Source organism: Papio anubis, chromosome 1, assembly GCF_008728515.1.
Source record: "Papio anubis isolate 15944 chromosome 1, Panubis1.0, whole genome shotgun sequence".
NCBI lineage: Eukaryota > Metazoa > Chordata > Mammalia > Primates > Cercopithecidae > Papio > Papio anubis.
Genome location: NC_044976.1, coordinates 1665727 through 1685911, shown reverse-complemented (window position 1 = coordinate 1685911; position 20185 = coordinate 1665727). Strand labels below are relative to the sequence as shown.

The 20185-nt window shown below is 56.7% G+C and overlaps 2 protein-coding genes across 4 annotated transcripts in view; one reads left to right on the top strand and one right to left on the bottom strand.

Annotated features, from left to right (window-relative positions):
* Window positions 1-1819, top strand: part of MMEL1 (membrane metalloendopeptidase like 1) — a 43809-nt gene extending 41990 nt beyond the window's left edge. For both annotated transcript variants that reach the window (XM_021935279.2, XM_003891002.5), the window contains 4 exons: window positions 20-85; window positions 419-514; window positions 815-891; window positions 1366-1819. In XM_021935279.2, the coding sequence (XP_021790971.2) occupies window positions 20-85; window positions 419-514; window positions 815-891; window positions 1366-1465 (339 nt within the window). In that variant the 3' untranslated portion in view covers window positions 1466-1819. The remainder of the gene's footprint in view (window positions 1-19; window positions 86-418; window positions 515-814; window positions 892-1365) is intronic.
* Window positions 1820-3107: 1288 nt separating this feature from the next.
* On the bottom strand, window positions 3108-6246 carry PRXL2B (peroxiredoxin like 2B). Of its 2 annotated transcripts, none has more exons than XM_009215293.4 (7): window positions 5802-6246; window positions 5456-5660; window positions 4961-5012; window positions 4334-4397; window positions 4162-4257; window positions 3747-3833; window positions 3108-3377 (listed from the first exon to the last, which is right to left on the bottom strand). In XM_009215293.4, the coding sequence occupies exons 1-7, from the start codon at window positions 5862-5864 to the stop codon at window positions 3360-3362; spliced, it is 585 nt and encodes a 194-aa protein (XP_009213557.1). In that variant the 5' UTR covers window positions 5865-6246; the 3' UTR covers window positions 3108-3359. The 2 variants fall into 2 exon arrangements, with proteins under 2 accessions (XP_009213557.1, XP_003891050.2); XM_003891001.5 differs by having other exon boundaries at window positions 3747-3865; window positions 4162-4237; window positions 5802-6012.
* Between the last annotated feature and the right edge of the window lie 13939 nt (window positions 6247-20185).

Sequence of the window (20185 nt, the reverse complement as noted above, 5' to 3'; positions counted from 1 at the left end):
TCCTGTCTCCTGTGCGCAGGTGAACGGATTCAACACCCTTGGGGAAAACATTGCCGACAACGGAGGGGTGCGACAAGCCTACAAGGTGGGGCCTGGCAGGGCAAGGTGGAGTCTGGCAGGGGAGGGGGTGTTAGCATGGCAGGGGAGGGGGCATCAGGGGCTCATTCAGGATAAGCACCATGCAGTGGGCTGCCTGGCCAGGGATCCCCCCTAGAGCCCAGTTCAGGGGTCTCTGAGTGACTGAAGTGGTGAGCACTCATCCATGGAGTGTGCGAGGGGCCCTTGCACAAAGTCCCTGCAGCAGCAGGACCTCCACAGGGGTAGGTCCTGGAGCCAGATCTCTGCTCTGCCCTGAGATCTGAGGGTTCTGGAGTCCAGGCTGGCAGGCCTGAGCCCAGCTCCCATCCGGTGCCTGCAGGCCTACCTCAAGTGGATGGCAGAAGGTGGCAAGGACCAGCAGCTGCCCGGCCTGGATCTCACCCATGAGCAACTCTTCTTCATCAGCTATGCCCAGGTGGCAGCCACAGTCCTGTTCCCACCATCCCCATGCTTCCCCACTCATCTCTGGAGGGCCCGCCCTGGGTTGCCTCCAGGGACCAGAACCCAGCGTGCAAAGCCCCCTGGGGGAAAAGCATGAGGGGCAGGGGGCGGGAGCTGGAGAGGATCCCAATGCTGATGGGAGGAGGGGGGCACCTGCTGGCTCCCCTCACCCCACCCTAGAAGGGGCAGCCTGGGGATAGTGGAGACCCTCCCCCACCCCTCCTGGCCACCCCATCTCCATCGCCTGTAGCCACACACCCCCACACGCCCACAGGTGTGGTGTGGGTCCTACCGGCCCGAGTTCGCCATCCAATCTATCAAGACAGACGTCCACAGTCCCCTGAAGTACAGGCAAGTGCTCCCATACCCACAACCCCTTTGCCACCCACAACCCCCTCACCCCCACCCCAGTGGCCTGTAAGAGTTAAAGAAGAAAGCACAAAAAGCGGCTCAGCAAAGACAGGTTTATTTTGAGAATCAACCTGAGAGGGGCTTCTGGCCAATTTCAGTCAAGAACATTCTCTTACCAACTAAGGGTATTTAAGGGTTTAGGAAGGGGGAGCCTACCACAGGCTGGGAATGTTTCTGTGTGAAGGAAAGTTTTATTGCAGAGTTGAAGTATCTGTGGTTGGAAGGGAGGTTATTCTCGGGATTGGCATGTTTCTGGTCAGATGGGGGTTTATCTCACAGTTGAAATGTTTCTGGTCATACTGACATGAGCCATTAGGCTGATGTTTTGGGCTGGTTTTTAATCACGGGGAACTTAAAATGACCGTGTTTGTCCAAGATGGCAATGCTCCTGCTGTCACACCCGCCCACCCACAGGGTACTGGGGTCACTGCAGAACCTGGCCGCCTTTGCAGACACGTTCCACTGTGCCCAGGGCACCCCCATGCACCCCAAGGAGCGATGCCGCGTGTGGTAGCCAAGGCCCCGCCGCGCTGCGCGGCCCACGCCCACCCGCTGCTCCGAGGCATCTGTGCGGAGAAGGTGCAGCCAGCGGCGACCCAGCATGTGTCCCGGCCCGGCCGACCATGCCAAGCCTGCCTGCCAGGCCTCCGCACCTGGCCTAGGGTGCAGCCACCTGCCCGACACCCAGGGATGAGCAGTGTCCAGTGCAGTACCTGGCCCAGAGTCCCCTCTACGGACACCCGCAGGGCTCAGCGCCCCCGTCACAGCCCTATAGAGACGATCAACTGTGTCCTGCCCACCCTCCAAGGTGCATTGTCTTCCAATATCCACAGCTTCAGACTTGAGCTAAGTAAATGCTTCAAAGAAATCAGAGGCCTTGCTTGTCTGGGAGGGACCAGGGTGGGCAGACAGGTGGCAGTGGCCTTGGGCACAACAGCTGCCTGGGGATGGGGGGAGAATGACAGCTGGGAGCTGATGGGGAGGGAGCCAGTTCCAGTCAAGTCTCCTAGGGTCCAATGCCAGGGCCAGCAGTGACCAGGATGCCCCCAAGTGCCCACCCCAGGGACCACACATTCAGATGCGGGGAGCCCCACTGGGGCATCGGGGGACCCAGAGAGCTGCAGCTAGGAACCTGACATTTAGCTTTGTGTAACTGAAAACCAGAGGAGGGGCTGAACCAAAGGGACGCGGTGGGTCACCTGCTATGCATTTGTAAATGGCCACTGAGAGGGTGGGGTTGGGGCGGGAGGGGAGCCGGGAGACCCGCAGGAGCCCACAGCAGCCCCAGGTTTGGACCAGGGAGTGCAGGGAGGGCTGCTGTTGTCACCGGCCTGCACGGGAGGGGAGGGCCTGAACAGGCAGTCTGACCTGGGAGGTAAGGGGTTCTGCTCTGGGCCTGTTAGGATCCCCAAGGAAAGGTGGCCAGGAAGCTGGACATACCTAACTGGACTAAGACCCTCCCAGGCCGGCCGCCCCACAGGCCATCCCCAGCAGGTACAAACAATGATTCTGACATCAGTAAAGGGCCTTGGGGCAGGCTGGCCCATCACCTGAGAGTCTCCAGGGTCTACCCACCCCACCAGGTGGAATCAAGCCCAACTCTGCCCTGAAAACCCAACTCTCCTGTGTGGCTCCCACCAGACACGGCACTGACCCCGACCCCGCTGCAGCTGACCCCACACTCCTCTCCTGACGTGGGTTCGGGTCTGTCGCCTTTGAAGGGACTGACAGGGCAGTGAGGTTACCATCCCCAGTGCCCCACAGGCGAAAGGCCCAAGGTCTCCAGAGACACTTGCAAAGCAGGAAGATGACACCTGGGACTCACAGCTACCCTGCCCGCCCCGAGGGCCTCAACAGTGAGCAAGGCGGGAACTATGGAGGATGCAGGGCTCGGCGCTTGTGAAGCAGTGCATGGCCAGGAACTGCAGTGTTTTCTTGTTTTGTTTTGTTTTGTTTTGTTTTTTTGAGACAGAGTCTCGCTCTGTCGCCCAGGTTGGAGTGCAGTGGCCGGATCTCAGTTCACTGCAAGCTCCACCTCCCGGGTTCACGCCATTCTCCTGCCTCAGCCTCCCCAGTAGCTGGGACTACAGGCGCCCACCACCACGCCTGGCTAGTTTTTTGTATTTTTTTTTAGTAGAGACGGGGTTTCACCATGTTAGCCAGGATGGTCTCAATCTCCTGACCTCAAGATCCGCCCATCTCGGCCTCCCAAAGTGCTGGGATTACAGGCTTGAGCCACCGTGCCCAGCCAGGAACTGCAGTTTTAACAGCTCGTTGCTGCCGGCGGATCAGGAGAGGTTCGGCATCCCGGCCCAGCAACTGCACAACGGTTCTTCCACGTGGACTTCCAGCTCACCCAGGGCAGCAGCCGCTGTCCACATCCTCAGAGACCAGGGCCTTCGCCTCCCTCACACCTCCCTGTCACACTGTGGGGACAGCAGGGGCCCATGGGGCCGCTGGACACTGGACCAGGCAAATGCCTGAGAGGGTCCCCTCAGACAATCCCCAGCCCTCCCGAGGCTGAGAGGACAGGCCTCTCTCTCTGCCCACCATGTGTCGCCCCCACCTCTGAGGACAGCCTCGCGGTACCTGTCCATCCAGCCATGCTGCCCTTCGGCCCCTCTCAGCCTGCCCCCCTCTGCAAGTGGGGTCACAGGGGCATCCACATCCCAGGACACAATTGGCATGACACCCAAGGTGCTGTGACTCAGCTCCCAGCGAGGTCCCGTGCTCCTCCCAGGGGACCTGGGGGCAGGGTGTGGGTTGACAGGCAGTGCCCCCAAGGCCTAGCTCACCTGAGGCGGGTTGCTGGCACAGACCTCCGCAGAGATGCCCAGGACCTGCAGGATGTGCTCCTGAGGGACATAATCGCCTGGGGACTTCTGAACGAAATGCAGCAGCACTTTGTCACCACCTGTAGCAGCAGGCAGGCAGTCAGGGCGCCCCGAAGGCTGCCTGCACCTCAAAGCCACGTACCAGGAGGAGGGAAGGTGGGGCAGACCTGGCCGGCCATATCCCCCACTCAGCTACCCAGATGAGTGAGCTGTTCTGCCACAGACCAGCTCAGCCCAGCAGACATGCAGAACCAGGCCGCATTGCGGTGGAGGGGCTGTGATGAGATTGACAAGCCAGAGAGAGGGCCTGGGCTAGGCCACCAAGTTCAGCAAGGTCCTCCCTGAGGCAGTGGCCGGGGCCCCTCCCTCAACCCACCTTTGCTGACCACCAGCAGCCCTCCGCTCTGCAGCAGGTCCCCAGACAGGTTCCCCTGGATGCCAACAGCTTTGGCCTATCAGGAGTGGGCAAAGCCTGGGTCAATCCTAGAGGAAAGGCCCCTGGGAGCTCCCACCACCCCCCGGCCTGTACAGCCTTGACCCACACAAACCTTGGCAGCCACATCACGCACAGGCTTCCCCAGAGCCGCCGGGAGGATGCTCAGGCTGTTGTACCTGCGAAGACACCAGGTCGCTTGGCCAGACTCCAGAGAAGCCTGGGTCCAGAGCCTGCTCCAGTATCCACAGACCAGTTCCTAGGTCAGGCCCCACCCCACCCCACCACTCACCTCACCAGGGCTCAGAGATGGCCCAGGCAGCTAGATCAGCAGCCAGCCTAGCCCACCGGCAGGTTGGACACCGAGCCCAGTGGCTGCTGGCCAAGGGCCCACAGAGGGTGCAGGGAGCATGGATGGAGCAGGCTGGGTGTGCTCAGGGATCTGGCTCAGCTGGCAACTGCCAAGCAAAGGAGGCAGTCTGTGGCACAAACACCAGAAAGCTAGGATGGCCCCTGATGGGGCACGAGGCTCCAACCTCCGAGGTGGTCTGGACACCGAGAGTAAGCCCTAGACAAGGTGGCTCGTTACAGTCGCCCAGCACCCAAGAGAAGGCCTGGCAGAAGGGCTGGTCGACAGTGCCACCAGAGCTGCCTTGTCAGCAGAGAAAGGAGGTGGCAGGGAGTGGTGGGCACCCCTGGGCCCTCCGCCCCATGCGACCTGAGGGTGCCCGTCCCCACTCACCGCTTGAAGCCCAGCTCCTTATAAAGCTGCTTGCTCTCATCCAGGTAGAGCTCTGGAAAGCGGAAGCCACAGATGTGTGCCCCAGGCCTGGAACCAGCCCCCAACCCACTCACCACCAAGAATCACCCTCCTCCTTCCGACCCTCTGTTCTTCTGCCCACCTCCGTGCTCAGCCCACCCACCCAGGGCCGGGAGAGGTAAAACAGGGCTGAGTGACCCCCTCCCCTCAGAAGAGGGGCTGAGTCCCAGAGGTGACAGGTGGAACCGGCGAGGCAGAGCTCGCCCAGACTCTGCTGCTAGGCTCAGGTCTGTGCAGGGCATCACCCAGCCACCAGCTGCGGGGCGGGGAGGCAGGGAGAGACGAGGGACGCTGACCTGTGGACATATCAAGGCCACTCCAGGAGACAGAAGAGCCAGGGCTGGGCAAGAAAGGGCCCCGAAAGCCCTGAGTTTAGGGAAGGGTGTCTGCGCCCCCGCGTCGGGGAACAGGACGCACCTCCCGCGAAGTAGCCGCCGTCCAGGAACTCCTGCAGACCCAGGGCCTCGGGCCCCACGCCCACCAGACGCACACCGTGCTGGTCCAGGAGCCCCGTGAGGCCGCTGAGGTCCTGGGCGATCCAGCGGCACACCACGCAGCCGAAGCGCCGCAGCCCGGCCACCACGCACGCGCGATCCCGCCACAGGCTCCGCAGCTCCACGGCCTGCCAGGCGGCTGGGTCAGGGGCGCGCCCCACGGCCCCCAGTCCCGCCCCAGCCCCGCGGCCCCCACCACCCCATCGCTGCCAGGGCGCCCGGGCAAGAGCCGGGGACGCGCCCACCGTCCTGCGCTCGCCCGGTCTCACCTCCCCGGTCACCGCATGCTTCAGGATGCACGCGCCCACGCGGGCAAGGTCCACCGTGCTCATGGCCGCGGCTGCCCGCCCTGGTTCCCAGCTGCCCGCTCCCTGCTCCTCGTTCCCAGATCCCGGCTCCTGGCTCCCAGATCCAGCCCCAGGCCCCGCCTCGAGATGCCCCGGCCACGCCTCTCTCGCTGCCGCCGAGGCCCCGCCCTTTCGGGCTCGTCTCCGCCCCGGGCCCCCCCACAAGATGGCCGCAGAGCGCCCAGCCACGCCTCTGGCCACGCCCCTTCCGCACCCCGAGCCCTGCTCCGCCTCCTCGGATTCGCCCCTAGTCACGCCTTGCTTCCCCTCCCACTCCAGGCCAAGCCTCGAGATCGCGGCGCCAAATCCCGCGTCCGCCTGCTTGGGTCCCTCCCGCCTCCTCAATCCGGGCCTTGCTGGATGGTTGCTGTCCCGCGTCCCGGTCCCGCCCCTAGCCCCGCCCCTAGCCCCGCCTTCCCATTGGGCCCAGACTTGGACTCCGTCGGCCATTGGCGCAGCAGGCGGAGCTGGGCGGTGCGACCCTCGGCGCGCGATGCGCCTGTGCGGAATGCGGCGGGAGGCGGGGCAGGCTCACGGTGGTCCCGGCGGGTGGCTGGGACGGCGCACCCAGGGGTGGTCCAGGGAGCGGCGGGGGTCTCCCTGCGGGCTCGCGCGAAACTGGGCTGGATTCAAGGTTGAGGGGAGAGGGTGAGCGCAGGGGTCGCGGGCATAGGGGACCGCGGCCCGGGGTCTCCCGCGGGGCGGGGGTCCCAGCAATGGGGGTGCGAGGGCTTAGCCTTTCCACGTGGTCTGGTTTTCGCTTGAAAATCCCCGCAAATGCGGCGGTATCTCAATTATACATGGACGCGTTGTCTTGAATCATATAATACTGTTCATGTCGTGCCGGTTGCATATCAGCTTTTAACCCCCCAAACCTTGGGGCGAAATGGACCCCGGGGAGATAAACACAGCTCCCAGAAGTGCACTGCGGGTCAGGAGCCTGGCAGATGCGTCCTGTTCCTCCCCCACTGCAGCCCTGTGATAGCGTTTATCAGCGAGTTGGGATGAGGGCCGGGTCACAGGTTCACTGAGCCTGGGCTCCCAGCTGGGCGGGCCCGGCCTGGCAGAGTCTGTGCTCCTGGCACGGGGCCTCACTCCCCAGGACAGTTCCAGGGGCCTGGGCGGGCTGGAGAAGGAAGGGGGAGCCCCCACACTGTATTCCAAATAATGGGAGGCCCGGGGGGGTGCTGCTGCCTTCGCCTGTGCCCTCGCCCTGGGGTGGTGAAGGTCCAGACAGGGAAACGGAAGTCGTTCCTATGTCAGGGCAAAAGGCAAAACAAGGAAGGGGAAGCCCGAGGAGGGAGGAGCTGTGGCAGCCCCAGAGCCCAGGAGTGCAGCCCCCAGAGACCAGGGCTACCCCTCTACCGTGTCGGATTCTGCAGGAGGGGGCGCCTCCACCGTCTCGGGCTGGTCAGGAGGGGCCCTCTGCTGTCTGGGGCTGCGCAGGAGGATGCCCTTCTACCGTCTCGGGCTGAGCAGGAGGGGCCCATCTACCTTCCCCGGCTGCGCACGAGAGGCCCTCCACCGTGTTGTGCTGTGCAAGCAGTGAGCAAGCGCCGCCTCCTTGGGAGCTGGGATCCCAGACGGGATTCAGCCATTTTCAGAGACGTACCGAGACACAAGAATGCCAGATCAATTCCTCGCCTGGCATCTCCCACCAGCGCCATCGCTGCAGGAGCCTCGCAGGAAGCCAGCGGGCAGAGGAGAGTGGGAAAGGAGCTTGCAGCCTCCCAGCGCCAGTGCTGCGGAGCAGAAGGTGGCTGGGAGGCCGAGAAGCCGTAAGAAAACAGCAGGGCCAGCCCATGTGGCCGCTCAGATACATGCTGTGTGTGTGTTTGCATACGTAGGGCCTGGAAAAACTCCACCTCCATCCTTTTGAGGTCCTGGCTGAGCCCAAGAGTTAAATCAAGATAAGACAGATCATCATGCCAACGTATTTGATTCAGGTTGGATGTGGCTCGGGAGCCCTCCTAAGGAAATGAAGACTCAGTGAAGTGGCCTCAGTCACTCGTGTGCTGAGTTGGACGGAGAACAGTGAGGTTCCAGGAAGCAGCTAGATGATGTGAGGGCCTGAAAAGGTGAGAGGCATTTTATCAAGGACTGTACAGCATTTGCTGGGTCTCAGCTTCTCATCCTTGAGGATCCGAGCTTTCTAGTGCAGGGAGAGCATCTTTCACCCGGGAATTTCATCTTCCGCTTTTAAGAAACACAAGAGAGATCAGAATGGTCTTTTTGCACCTGTTATTTTTTTAACTGCCTTTAATTCCAAATAGTGACTGCCAGAGCAGCCTGTATTGGGGTGGCACCTTCTTAACTCTGCATGCTGTACATAACTGGCACACATCATTTAAAGTAAATAGACAGGTTTGCTTACTTTTTACTCAGGTGCAACGTAATTCAGAAAAGTGTAGACATGCTCAGTAGGCAGCTCCTTCTACACGCCTGTCGACTTTCTTTCATCCATGACGTATTGGTCGGCTCTCGCCAGGCTGTGCTGCTGAAACAACTCACAAGCCTGGGTTGATCACAGCAACCAAGTTTCCCCTCCCACTCACGTTTCTTGTTGGCCACGGGGTGGCTCAGCTCCTGATGCCTCCTTCATTCTGGGGTCCAGGCTGAGCAAGCTGTGGCTCTCTGGAACATGCCGTTCTCCTGACCAAGGGAGGACACGGAGGAGAGATGGAGAAACCATGCCACACTCTCCCAGTGGCCATACACAACTGGGATGTGTCGCTTGCACTCCCATGCCACTGGGCAAAGCAAGTCGTGTGGCCAAGGAGGCTGTCTGAGGGGCAGGGAAGAGCGCTTCCTCCTCCAGGTGGTATCAGCTCTGGGACTGGGTTTTAGCTTTTCTTACAAGGGAAGAGCTGGCCCGTTACTGCGGCAGGGATGCTGACAGAACACATGAAACTCCGGGGTCAGAGACAAAGGACTTTGTCATTCACGGCATGGCAGGCAGGTGCTCACCTGTGTGTTTGGTCTTATCCCCTTGCCCCCAAGTTCCACGGACACCATGCGGGTAGGCCTGGGTGGGTGCTGCACAGTCAGTGAGTTTACATGGCCACTGAGGAGCCCTGCACTGGGGGAGTCGGCTGTTTCTGCAGCAAGCAGTGAGCAAGCTGTTCTTTGTCCCTCGAGGACTCTCAGGGCAAACCACCCTAAGAAATGGGGGAGGGTACTCAGGGCCTGCGTTCCTGGCAGGCCCTGTGAGAGGTGGGGGGCACGAGACACTTGTGGAGGACTGCCCTCTTAACAGGAGAAGCTGCCAGTACCAGAGGCCAAAGGGAGTTACTCAGAGATTTCACTGGCATCCCTGGGCTGCCTGGTGCCACATATGTGAAAAGAGTCATTTCATTGAAGCTTGTCCACTCAGTAGCTATTGAAGCAGGGAGGGTGTCTTAGTCTATTAAGGCTGCTATTTTAACAAACAAAAAAAATATAAACTACCACAGACTGGGTGGCTTTTAAAGAATAGAAATTGATTTCTCACATTTCTGGAGGCTGGAGGTCCAAGATCAAAGCGCCGGCATATTCAGGGTCTGGCGAGGACCCCTTCCTGGTTCCTAGATCGCTTCTTCATGCTGTGTCCTCACAGGGCGGAAGGCACGAGGGGGCTCTCCAGCACCTCCTTTTTAAAGGCACGAACCCTGGCCAGGCACAGTGGCTCACACCTGTAATCCCAGCACTTTGGGAGACTGAGGTGGGCGGATCACCTGTGGTCAGGAATTCAAGACCAGCCTGGCTAACATGGTGAAACCCTGTCTCTACTAAAAATACAAAAGTTAGCTGGGCGTGTTGGCAGGTGCCTGTAGTCCCAGCTACTCGGGAGGCTGAGGCAGGAGAATCACTTGAACTCAGGAGGCGGAATTTGCAGTGAGCCAAGATTGCGCCAGTGCATTCCAGCCTGGGCGACAGAGTGAGACTTCGTCTCAAAATAAAATAAAATTAAATAACTAAATAAATAAGGGCACTAACCCATTCCTGAGGGCTCTACCCTCACTATACCCACCTAAGCACATGCCAAAGCCCCACCTCATAATGTCATCGCATTAGGGATTCGGTTTCAGCATATGAACTGGGGGAGGGCACACAAACGGGGGAAATTGGCTCCACTGTGTGAAAATTGTCAATACCAAGGCAGAGTCACTTACGTCAGGACCCAAGCAAAACGCAGCTGGGAAGCCTCAAGGAAAGGTTCCTCATGCCCAGATGCCTACGATGAGAACTGTTGCAGGGACTCCGACAGCACACAACATTCCAGATCAGCTCCTCCTATGAAGACGCCTCCCCAGCAACAATTGTGTTACCCGTGAGTGATCACTAACCCTGCAATAAGCTCCTGTACCCAGTGAAGTTTACTCCAAAACAATCTGTGTAGACTTCCTCATCTCACCCATAAAAGAAAGACACACCTACGGTCCCCTACAGCATGCATATCCCAGATTGCAATCCCCTGCCATCCCCCAGTAAACTTTGTTTGGGAGAGCCGGTCTCTCTGTTGTTTATTTTACACTGACAAGTTGCAGCATCGTGGCCAGCAGCAGAAGTCCTACTAGAAGTCCTACTAGGCTTCTTGAGTCTGTGGGTTGGTATCTTTCATCAGTTTGGGAATTCTTCTATTTTGTTTATTTGTTTGTTTGTTTGTTTGAGATGAAGTTTTGCTCTTGTTGCCCAGGCTGGAGTGCAATGGCTGGATCTCAGCTCGCTGCAACCTCTGCCTCTTGGGTTCAAGCGATTCTCCCGCCTCGGCCTCAGGAGTAGCTGAGATTACAGGCACCCACCACCATGCCCAGCTAACTTTTGTATTTTAGCAGAGACAAGGTTTCACCATGTTGGTCAGGCTGGCCTTGAACTCCTGACTTCAGGTGATCCACCCACCATGGCCTCCCGAAGTGCTGAGATTACAGGCGTGAGCCACCGCACCCAGCGGGGAATTCTTTTTTTTAACCACTGTCTTACAATGATGTCTCATTCTTTCCTTCCTTCCTTCCTTCCTCTTATTCTGGGAAGCCCAATACACATATATTAGATCTTTCAACTAATGCGTCTTGTTGAGTCAGAGTCACGTGAGTCTCCTGTTCTGTGTTGTGCTTTTGTTTCCCACAGGTATTTCGGTGCCTGTTTGCACCGTTTCTGTTGCCCTGTCTCTGTCTCCCCTCCATGGTCCACCTGCCACCAGGTCCAGTCTGCCGTCACCCGTCTCACGAGGCTGACCTGCAGTCCTGGGATGTCCATTTGGTTCTTTCATATAGGTTCCAACCAGCTGTGGAATTCTCCATCCGGAGATCCCATTAGACGGCATTTCCTGTTTTTAGTAGCACATTAATGAGTTATTTTAAAATACCTGTCTACTGACACTAACTAAACAAATAAAGGTACTAACCCATGTATTCCTGAGAGCTCCACCCTCACTACCCACCTAAGCACATGCCAAAGCCCCACCTCATAATGTCATCGCCTTCGGGATTCGGTTTCAGCATATGAACTGGGGGAGGGGACACAAATGGGGGAAATTGGCTCCACTGTGTGAAACTTGTCAATATCAAGGCACAGTCACCTACATCAGGACCCAAGAAACTCACATCTGAGTTTCTGCTCCTGTTGCCTCTGTTTTCTTTCTTTTTTTTTTTTTTTTTGAGATGGATTCTTGCTCTGTCGCCAGGCTGGCGTGCAGTGGCACGGTCTCAGTTACTGCAACCTCCGCCTCCCAGGTTCAAGCGATTCTCCTGCCTCAGCCTCCCAAGTAGCTGGGACCACAGGCACGCACCACCACACCCGGCTAATTTTTGTATTTTTAGTAGAGACAGGGTTTCACCGTGTTGGCCAGGCTGGTATTGAACTCCTGACCTCAGGTGATCCACCCTCCATGGCCTCCTAAAGTGCTGGGATTACAGGCGTGAGCCACCGTGCCTGGCCAGCCTCTGTTTTCTTTTGATTATGGCACACACTTTCCTGCCTCTTCTCATGTTTACATCTCTGTTCTAGCCCTGGGCCCTGCAGACGTTAGGGGAGGTGTGCCTAGTACACAAACACACATGTGTGCACAAAGATGGGTCACTATCAGGGCGTGGGGAGATCGAAGGACCTGAATCAGACCAGGGCTTGTTCAGATGCTAGCTCTGGCACCGCCCAGCTGGGTCACCGTGGGTAAGTCACCACCTTGTCTAAGCCTCAGTTTCCTCATCTGTAAAATAGACTCTGGTAACCGCCTTTGCCATCCGCACACTCAGTTGGCCACTCTGGCCGGCTCACCTTGCTCCTGAGGAGCAGGAATCACAGCTCCGCTGTGGCTGAGAGGATGCTGGACACACTCAGTTGTCGGCCACTCTGGCGGGCTCACCTTGCTTCTGAGGAGCAGGAATCACAGCCCCGCTGTGGCTGAGAGGATGCTGGAGCACTCCAGCTCCACCCCAGTGGCCCCTGGCCCCCGCCATCCTACCCATCCTCCTCCAGCAAAGCCCAGGATGTCCCCATGAGACACCTCAGGGACTCAACCAGGTGGGCAGGCTGCAGAGGACCCCTGGGAAAGGGCAGCTGTTTCCCCAAGTCTCACCCTATATACACCAAAGATGGGATTTGATCGACTTTCTTTTTTATATTCATTTATTTATTTATTTATTTTTGAGGCAGGATCTGGCTCCGTCACCCAGGCTGGAGAGCAGTCGAGCAATCTCAGCTAACTGCAGCCTCTGCCACCCAGGCTCAAGTGACCCTCTCACCTCAGCCTCCCAAGCAGTTGGGACTACAGGTGTGTTCTGCCTGGCTAAGTTTGTATTTTTAGTAGACACGGGGTTTCACCATGTTGGCCAAGCTGGTCTTGAAGTCCTAACTTCAAGCAATCCACCTGCCTCGACCTCCCAAAGTGCTGGGATCACAAACTGAGCCACCGTGCCCAGCCTAAAAATTATTTTGTAATTGTGATAAGATATACGTAACGTAAAATTCACCACGCAGAGCGTTTTAAGATCAGTTCAGTGGCATTACGTACATTCACATTGCTGCAGCCATCACCACCATCTATCTCCAGAATTTTTTGACAATCCTGAACTGGAACTCGGCACCTATGAAATGCTAACTGCCTCCCCCAGCCTGGCACCCACCGCTCTACTTCCTCTCTATAAATTTGACAATTGTAGGCTCCTCATAGAAGTGGCATCATGGCCGGGTGCGGTGGCTCACGCCTGTAATCCCAGCACTGTGGGAGGCCGAGATGGGAGGATCACGAGGTCAGGAGATGGAGACCATCCTGGCTAATACGGTGAAACCTCGTCTCTACTAAAAACTACAAAAAACTAGCCGGGCGAGGTGGGGGGGCACCTGTAGTCCCAGCTACTCGGGAGGCTGAGGCAGGAGAATGGCATGAACCCTGGAGGCGGAGCTTGCAGTGAGCTGAGATCCGGCCACTGCACCCCAGCCTGGGCAACAGAGCGAGACTCCGTCTCAAAAAACAAAAAAAGTGGCATCATAATGGCGTTTGTCTTTTATGAATGACTTAAGTCACGTGGCGTAAATTCCTCAACATCCATCTATAGTGCAGCCTGTGTCCGAATTTCCTGTTCAAGGCTGAGCACCCTTCCACTGGACCTTTCAGCCACATTTTCCTTATTCTTGTACCTGTTGATGGACTTTTGCGTGGCGTCCACATTCGAGCTCCTGTGAACGCTGTGGCTGTGAACCTGGGTGTGCAAATATGTGCTCAAGTCCCTGCTTTCAGTTCTTTGGGATCTATGCCCAGAAGCGGAATGGCTGGATCACATGGTCATTGCAGTTTTAATTTTTTGAGGAACTGCCCTAATGTTTTCCACAACAGCTGCACCATGTCACATTTCCGCCAGCAGTGCATGAGAATTTTAATTTCTCCCCTTCCTCAGCAACAATTATTCCTCTCCCGGCCGGGCGCCATGGCTCACGCACTTTGGGAGGCCGAGGTGTGTGGATCACCTGAGGTCAGGAGTTCAAGACCAGCCTGGCCAACATAGTGAAACCCCATCTCTACTAAAAATACAAAATTAGCATGGCATGGTGTCAGGTGCCTGTAATTCCAGCTACTTGGGAGACTGAGGCAAGAGAATGCCTTGAACCCGGGAGGCAGAGGTTGCAATGAGCCGAGATCTCACCACTGCACTCCAGCCTGGGCAACAGAGCGGGACTCTGTCTAAATAAAAAATATATATATATTGCTCTCTGTATTGGGGGCGTTAAAAGAAGCCGTCCATCCCGCTGGGCCTGAGGTGGTCTCCCTGTTGTTCTGATTTGCATTTCCCATTTCCCTAATGCTTGGTGGCACTCAGCCTCGTTTCATGGGCATGATGGCCATTCGTGTGTCTTCTCTATTCTAGTCCTTTTCCATTTTTTAATCCAATGGTTTCTCTCCGATGTTGTTGAGGTGTAGGGTTCTTTACATATTCTAGATGGAATGCCTGTTCTGATACACTTTCTCCTAGTCCATGCGCTGCCTTACATTCTATTAATTCATGTTTATAAAGTCCATGTATCTATTTTATACGTTTCTGCCTGTCCTTTTCCTGTCATACCCTAGAAATCACTACCAAGTTTAACATCAAGAGGCTTGTGTTTTCCTTTGAGGTCTCAGAGTTTTAGGTCATACATGTTGAACAAGCACCAGCACCAGCAGAGTGGAGCTGCCACCAGAGGTCACAGCCAAGCGTCTGGAGCGCAGTTATGCACCGACCAGGGAAGGCCCAGGCCTGGGTGGGCCTTTCCGCAGGATCCTGGAATGTTGCTTAGGGGAGGCTGAGACCAGACTGGCAGTCACCTGTCTGGGAAAGCACCAGGCCCTGCGGAAGTCCCCATGGTGACAGTCACGTCCTGGCCACGTGAACGAGTGTGGGGGAGGGACTGCAGGGAGGCGGAAGTCCTTGTTTTTTCCTGCAGACTGGCACGGGCAGGTCGCACGAGCGACCCGAAGCCGCGAGGCGCTGCCACTACTACTCCTGTGCCCGGTGCAACCCCAGCTCATGGGGTCTGGGCTGCCTGTGATCCTGTGCCCCCCACTTCACACTCAGGGTTCTGGCTTCCCTGCTGTGAGCCTGTCTCTCCTCTGTGGGAGGGGCCAGCCTGAGCAGCCATCCCTGTGCCCACTGCCCAGCATAGAGTGGGTGTCTCATAAATGTGGGCTGAACAGAACCTGCCCCTGGGGCCTCCCTCACTGCTAGGCATACAGCAGGTGCCTCATAAATGTGGGCTGAACAGAGCCTGCCCTTGGGTCCCCCAACTTCCAGACATAAAGTAGGCACTTTATAAATGTGGGCTGAACAGAACCTACCCTGGGGGCCTCCACTTCACTTTGATGAGAGCAGAGAACCTTTGCCGGGCAGTGGCCACTCAGTGCCTGGGACAGGTGCCCCTTTCTCCCACCCTGGCCTATCTCGGGGCATCTGAGGGAGGGCAGGGCTGTGCCCCCCACTTCACACTCGAGGGTCTGGCTGCCCCACCTGTGACCTTGTCTCTCCTCCGTGGAAGGAGCTGCACCGTCTTTTTCACTCTCCACGATGACCATTCAGTGAGAAAACGTGACAGCGGCTCCTGCGTTTAAAAAGGAACCGTCCGCGTGGCTGCTGCAGGCAGGCCCCGCACTCGGGCAGTGAGGCTTCGGCCCTGAGAAGGCCCCGACCCCACAGGCCTGGCCCTGGCTGAGAGGGAGTTGGAGTCCCCGGACTGGGGCAGCCCCTCTGCACCTGGGGTGGTGGAGCAGGAGCTTGGCTGCCAGCGGGGTTTCCTCCCAGCTCTGGGAGCCACCTCGCTGCAAACGCTGTGACTTCTGAGCGCCGCCATCTCCGTTTGACACTGTTAATCCTTTAGGTGACTTTTTTTTTTTTTTTTTGATGGAGTTTTCTTCGTTGCCCAGGCTGGCGTGCAGTGGCACGATCTCAGCTCACTGCAACCTCTGCCTCCGGGGTTCAAGTGCTTCTCTCGCCTCAGCCTCCCAAGTAGCTGGGATTACAAGTGCCCAACACCATGCCCAGTTAATTTTTGTATTTTTCATAGAGACGGGGTTTCACCATGTTAGTCAGGATGGTCTCAAACTCCTGATCTCAGGTGATCTGCCCATCTCCGCCTCCCAAAGTGCTGGGATTACAGGCATGAGGCACCATGCCCGGCCTAGGTGACTTCATGGTGAGATAACGCACAGGCATGGTGAGCAGCGTGGCAGAGGACCCGTGTGCAGGGCCCTGTCTCCCCCCAGGGACCCCTTCATCTGGGAAACCTCCGCTGCAGGACAGGGACGCCGTGTCGTCAGGACGCAGGGTCTCTCCAGGGCACCCGGGCCTCCTTGGAGCCTCTTTACACTCTTTGGCTGCGGGCTTTCTTCTCTGTGGTGAAGGGTACATGACGTTTTATTGACCATTTCAGCCACTGGCAAGTGTGCAAATCAGTGGCTTTAGTCCCTTTGTAATGCAGCTGGACCCCACCCTTTCCCGATTCCCGCAGGCCAGGGCTGAGGGCGGGGAGGGGCCTGTGCAGCAGCCTGAGACCGGCTGTCCAATGGCAGGGCTCCCTTCTGGGAAAGCCATGGTCCCCTGGGGCCAGCCTTCCCCCAGCAATGGTGATTCACACGTCTCTCCGTCCCACTTCCGGTGCAAAAGCGACACAGACAGATGCAAACACAAACAATGCAGACGTGGAGGAGGGAGAAAGTGAAAGTGGTTTTGGAGCCCCTCCAGCCACCGTCTGGGGACACCTGCCGGGCGTTCTTCAGACACGAGCACTCCCGGAGGCCAGCGTGGTTGGTGCTCGCTGGAGGGCTGGCCAGGCCTGGGAGCCGATCCTCTCAACAAAGTTCAACCCCAGGGATGAGCCCAGCCAGAGAAGGAGAGCTCTTTGCCTCCGGAGCTGCTGCCCTGGCAGAGCCATGCCGGGAGCCCGAATTCCAGCCGAGACAGTTCTGGACCCAGTTGTGTCTCCCCTGATTTTCTGTGTGGAGCCCTAAGCCCCAGTGATGCTGCATTTGGAGGTGGACTTATAGGGAGGGAGAGACACCAGGCCCCCTCTCTGCCCTGGCCAAGGGGAAGGCTGGGTGAGGACATAATCAGAAGGTCCCGTCTGCAAGCCAGGAAGAGACGCTGCCTGGAACCAACCCGGCCTGTGCTGGCTCCGGGGCCTCTTGCCTCCAGGACTGTGGGAAAATGGTGTCCATGGCTTCAGACACCCAGGCTGTGGGACTGTGTCCTAGCCAGTCGAACAGACTAACACAGCCAAGAAAAGCCTGCACACGCGGGTAAACATACATGCACAGAGAAGCAAACAGTGCCGAGGGGAGGGGACACCAGACCTTGAAGAAGTGAACCCAGGGCAGGGCCGGGACGGGAGTGGCTGGGGTGGGGAGACCTGGGTGTGCTGGAGCCCACAGTGGAGCAGGTGGAATGCGACCTCCTCAGAGCCTGTGACTATCAGGGAAGCAGCGGCCCAAGGAGGCGCTGCAGGCAGCCAGGGGCAGGGCCCCAGCGGGTGTCAACGTCTTCTGAGAGCTGGGCACAGCCTGGGCTTTTCCCAGGTTGGGGCTGGACCTCCCAGGGGCTTGGGGGCTGGGCCAAGGCTCCTGGATTCATCAGGTTGCAACCACACTGGGATTGTGGGCCACGGGTCTGTTGGGTGCAGATGGACCCAAGGGATGGACAGACATAGGACAGCCTGGTACCAATTCCCACTTAGAAACATCACCTGCTTCAAGGTCCATATGACATCCAATAATGCACATCTGCTGTGAGACTGTGAGCCTTGAGTCTGGCAAGCGCCTGCCCTCACATAACCACCCTCATTTTTGTGATGAAGACATTTCCAACAAAGTTCCCTTGTTGAGATTTTATGAGGTGAATTATGTTTCCCCCAATTCACAGGTCTAAGTCCTACACCCCAGTGTGACTGTGTTGAGAGATGGAGTCCTTAAAGAGCTGGTTAAGGTGAAGAGACGTAATGATGGCCAGCACTACACAGGAGGACAGGTGTCCTTACAGGAAGAGGAGGCAGCAGGGTCCTGGGGGCAGAGGGATGACCCTGGGAGGACATAGGGAGCAGGTACCGTCTCAGGCCCAGGAGGGAACCAACCCCACCTGCCTCTGCATTTGGACTTCCAGCCCCCAGAACTATGAGAACATCACCTTTCCATTTCTTGAGACTCCAACTCTGTGGCTCTTTGTTTTGATACCCCAGCACCATGAACCCCTTCCCATCCCCTCCCCAGCCCTGGCCCCATCTTCCTTGACCTCTCTCTCCTGCAGATTAGATCTGTCTGTCCTGTATTTCACCTGAAGCTACCAAGTGTGGCCGCCTGGCTCACGCGGCTCCTGCTGTCTGCACATTCGGCCCCGGGCCATGGCAGTGTGTGTGTCCACGGCTGCCAAGTAGCATCATCTCACAGTGGGCTCTAGCCCAGTGGGTTAATCTGTTCACCGCTGGGAGGGCGGCAGTGGTTTCCAGCCTTGGTTATCACAGAAAGTGAGTAGAACTTCCAATACCAACACGTTTTGGCTGAGGACAAATCCTTTCATTTCACTTGGTTACTAGGAGTGGAGTTGCCGGGCCTCAGGGAAGGTGTGTGTGTTTCTCTCTAAAAGAATTGGCCAAACCGTGTCCAAAGTTGCCCATTTCCTAGGCTCCCCGCCCAGCAGCACGGGAGCTCAATTATGCCGCGGTCCTTCCCACACTTGGTGGTGTGGTCAGAGCGTTTCCTCTCCATCACCGTGACGGGCGTGGAGGGAATCTCATGGTGGCTTACACCATTTCCCAAATGACTGTGGACACTGACCACACTTTGTGGACACGGGGCGGGATTTGGTGAGGTTCAAATCCTGCCCTTTTAAAAACACAGTGCTGTTTGTCCTCATGTTGACTCTTGTAAGAATTTTCTAAGAAATGTTGTGAGAATTGCCACCCAGTGCGTTTGCCTTTTCGCTTCCTGAAAACATAATTTGAGCAGGAGTCGTGCCAGTGTCATGAGTCCCAATTTTCTATTTTCTTCGTGGGGTTTTGTGTTCCGTAAGGTTCCTGGTTCAAGAAATCTTTTGCCTCACGTCCAGATCACAGATATTTTCAGTGTTTTCCCATATGAGGCTTGAGCTTACCAGGCCCATCGTCCTTTCTGCTTTCAACTTTTGTGTCATGTAGGTAAAGATTAAGGCCATTGTCCCCGTCATTTATCCAGTATTGTAGAACTTGTTTGCCAAAAAGACTATCTTCTTCATGTTGTATCTCTGACACCTCTGTCAGAAACGCTTGCATCATCCGTGGAATGGGTCTCTCTCTGGTCATCTCGTTTCATTGACCTATTGGCACCTCATGCCCCCACTATCTCTCAATGGCTGAAGCTCTACAGTAAGTCTTTGCCGTGTTTTGTGCACACCCCCAACTTTGCTTTTCCTTTTCACTATTATTTTGGCTGGTAAATGTCCTGGTTTTCATATACATGTTTAGAATCGCTTTAGATGACCAAGCCTCCTGAATGTTGACTGGGATTTGCATTGTCCATCGGGGAGAATGTATTTTCCTCATACTCAGTCTCTGATTTATCCACATGCCATCTCTCTTCCAGTTACTAGGTCTTCTTCTTCACTCTCGGCAACGTTTTTGCTGGCCTTGCGGGTATTTTCTTGTTAAATTTCCCTAAGCATCTCTGTTTTTGATGCTAATATGTTCTTTGTTTCCTTTATACTTCAAAACCCAGTGTTTACTTTTTTAAATATTGGCCTTGTGCATCTTGTGATCTTGATAAGCAATAAAGTTACTAGTTCCCATGGCCATTTTGTCATTTCTTAGAACTTTTATACACAAGACATTCTCTTAAAATGAAGCAAATGTCTTTTTCCCCTTTGTGTCCAATCTCTATGCTCTCCATTTTTCTTATGTCTGATAGACTATTAGACTCCAGCCATGCTGTTGAGGTGGGACGGGAGTTCCTGCTCTGGCTCCTGACCCTTACAGGGAAGACGTGGTCCCAAGCTTCACCTGCAGATTTTGAGGCATGGGGCCCCAGCCAGCCTCCTGACCCCCAGGAAGACATGTCCTGTTTCACCTGCAGACTGAGACATAAATGGCCCCTCTGCACTGGGCCTCCTGACTCCCCCAGGAAGACGTGCGGTCCCGCTTTCACCTGCAGACTTGAGGCATGGGGCCCCTCTGCACTCTGACCCCTACAGGAAGACGGTCCGCTTCACCTGCAGACTTGAGGCATGGGGCCCTCTGCATGCCGCCCTCTCTGGCTCCAGCTTCTGTGTTGCTCCTGGTCTCTGCAGCTCTTATTCCTGCAATTCCCCCAGCTGCCATCCTTGCTTTTAAATCCCAGCCAATTT

What these genes read in the sequence shown, in the direction of transcription:
- PRXL2B (XM_003891001.5), bottom strand. Translation starts at nt 5,864, where the DNA reads ATGAGCACGGTGGACCTTGCCCGCGTGGGCGCGTGCATCCTGAAGCAT. An exon ending in TGCGTGATGTGGCTGCCAAG is followed by an intron (nt 4,238 to 4,333) that starts GTTTGTGTGGGT and finishes CACTCCTGATAG; the next exon opens with GCCAAAGCTGTTGGCATCCA. An exon ending in GCTGCTGGTGGTCAGCAAAG is followed by an intron (nt 3,866 to 4,161) that starts GTGGGTTGAGGG and finishes CTGCTGCTACAG; the next exon opens with GTGGTGACAAAGTGCTGCTG.